The 1,656-nt window shown below is 37.6% G+C and overlaps 1 protein-coding gene across 2 annotated transcripts in view; it reads left to right on the forward strand.

Annotated features, from left to right (window-relative positions):
• Positions 1 to 1,656, forward strand: part of LOC106526993 (partitioning defective 3 homolog B) — a 112,492-nt gene that overhangs the window by 38,763 nt on the left and 72,073 nt on the right. For both annotated transcript variants that reach the window (XM_014021740.1, XM_014021739.1), the window contains exon 5: positions 506 to 623. In XM_014021740.1, the coding sequence (XP_013877194.1) occupies positions 506 to 623 (118 nt within the window). The remainder of the gene's footprint in view (positions 1 to 505; positions 624 to 1,656) is intronic.

Below are 1,656 nucleotides of genomic sequence, written 5' to 3' on the forward strand. Positions count from 1 at the left end.
ATGATTTATAAAGTGTTTACAGATGAATTAGTAACCTATCTATAAACTCTTTACAAGCCATCTATAAAGGGAGCCTTGTTGTAAAGTGGTACCCCTTTAAAAAAAAAATATATATATATATACATTACAAGCATTTGAACATGTATGACTGGTTAAATGTAAACACCTTACCAAAACTGGGGATTTGTGTGAACGGATGTTGAACAAATACTTGGCCTCTCTATGAATATTGTGGCCCCTTACTCAGAAAAATCCTAGATCCGCCCCTGTGTCTCAGTGCATATTTTAAAAAATCTTATTAATTTTATTCATCTGTTTATTGTGTTACATACTGACCATTAAATATATGGATTTAAGTCAACATGTAGCAGCATGAAAACAGTTCTTGCACAAGAAAAAAAAACATACTTTTTGAGTGTTTTCAAGCCAGTCTAAAAGCTTGTTTCTTTTTTTTTTTTTCATCCGTGTGTGTGTCCGTGTGTGCCTGCGTGTGCTTGTGTGGCAGTGTGGACAGGATCCAGCAGTTAAAGAGAGAGTATCAGCAGGCGAGACGAGAAGGAATGGTTCCACCTTATGAAGAAATAGACCCAAGACGTCGATGGCACGAGACTGACCCACACAGGGTATGTACAGCCCCAATAAAACAGATTTAGGCATGCAAAGATGCCCAGATCCTCGTTAAGCCCAATGGCATCATTATTTTTTTTTTTCAATCTGAAGAATACTCATTTTTCACATTTGCAAATATCTTTCTCTGTCCACTACAAGTTAGTATTTTTTTTTCTGTTTGTTTTTTACTGGGTGCTGAAGTTCTAATGCAGCTTTTTCTTTTTAGTTTTTTTTTTAATTCCGTGTCAGCCAGTCAGAGTGATCACTGCTTTTACTGCATCAGTGGAGTGATCAAGGCCCCTTTAGCTGTCAGTCGCAAGGTGCTCTTTGGCATAAATGGCTCCTGTGGGCATTGAGCTGATGGTGCTGATATGATCCACTTTTCACTGAGGATGAGACACAGRGGAGATAAATAGAGGTTCGAGTCACTTGTCATCCCCGCAGGTACTGTTTTTCAAATCACAGAATCATAATCACATCCACACAGAACCACGACGGAGGTTAGACCGCCCGAGCCGAACCTGAATACCTCGTCTGTAATAAAGTAATAACGTTTTGTTAATATGAGGAAAAAATTACCTCCCACTCTAATATCAGGYGTCAAGTGAAGCTAATCAATGCAAGTGTATGTTCAGTGTTACTCATGGTTTTTTTCCAAAATAAGTTGCTGATAAAAAGAAGAAAATCCTCAGCAGTAATGTCTCCAGTTCTGTTTGGGGTGTGGTGTTGGGAGGCATAGATTGATTTAAATGTTTGGCTTTAAGAAGGAAAAAAGAATTCCCTCGGAACAACCAAATTTAGTTACTGGAGCTTTAATCCTCTGCGACTAATTGATATGTTAACTGGAGAATAAAATACTTTAACCAGCGCACCAACTCCTCAATCTGACATTTCTCTTCTGTTCCTATATACTATCAAACATCTTTATTGCTTGGAAAATAAAAAAGTCACATATCAGCACTTGGTGATTACAAAATGATGTTGCATACCAACCACATTAGAGGCTGTGTACTTATAAAATACTAAGTACACAAACCTGTTCATTAT

Source organism: Austrofundulus limnaeus, unplaced genomic scaffold, assembly GCF_001266775.1.
Source record: "Austrofundulus limnaeus strain Quisiro unplaced genomic scaffold, Austrofundulus_limnaeus-1.0 Scaffold303, whole genome shotgun sequence".
NCBI classification, from domain to species: Eukaryota; Metazoa; Chordata; class Actinopteri; order Cyprinodontiformes; family Rivulidae; genus Austrofundulus; species Austrofundulus limnaeus.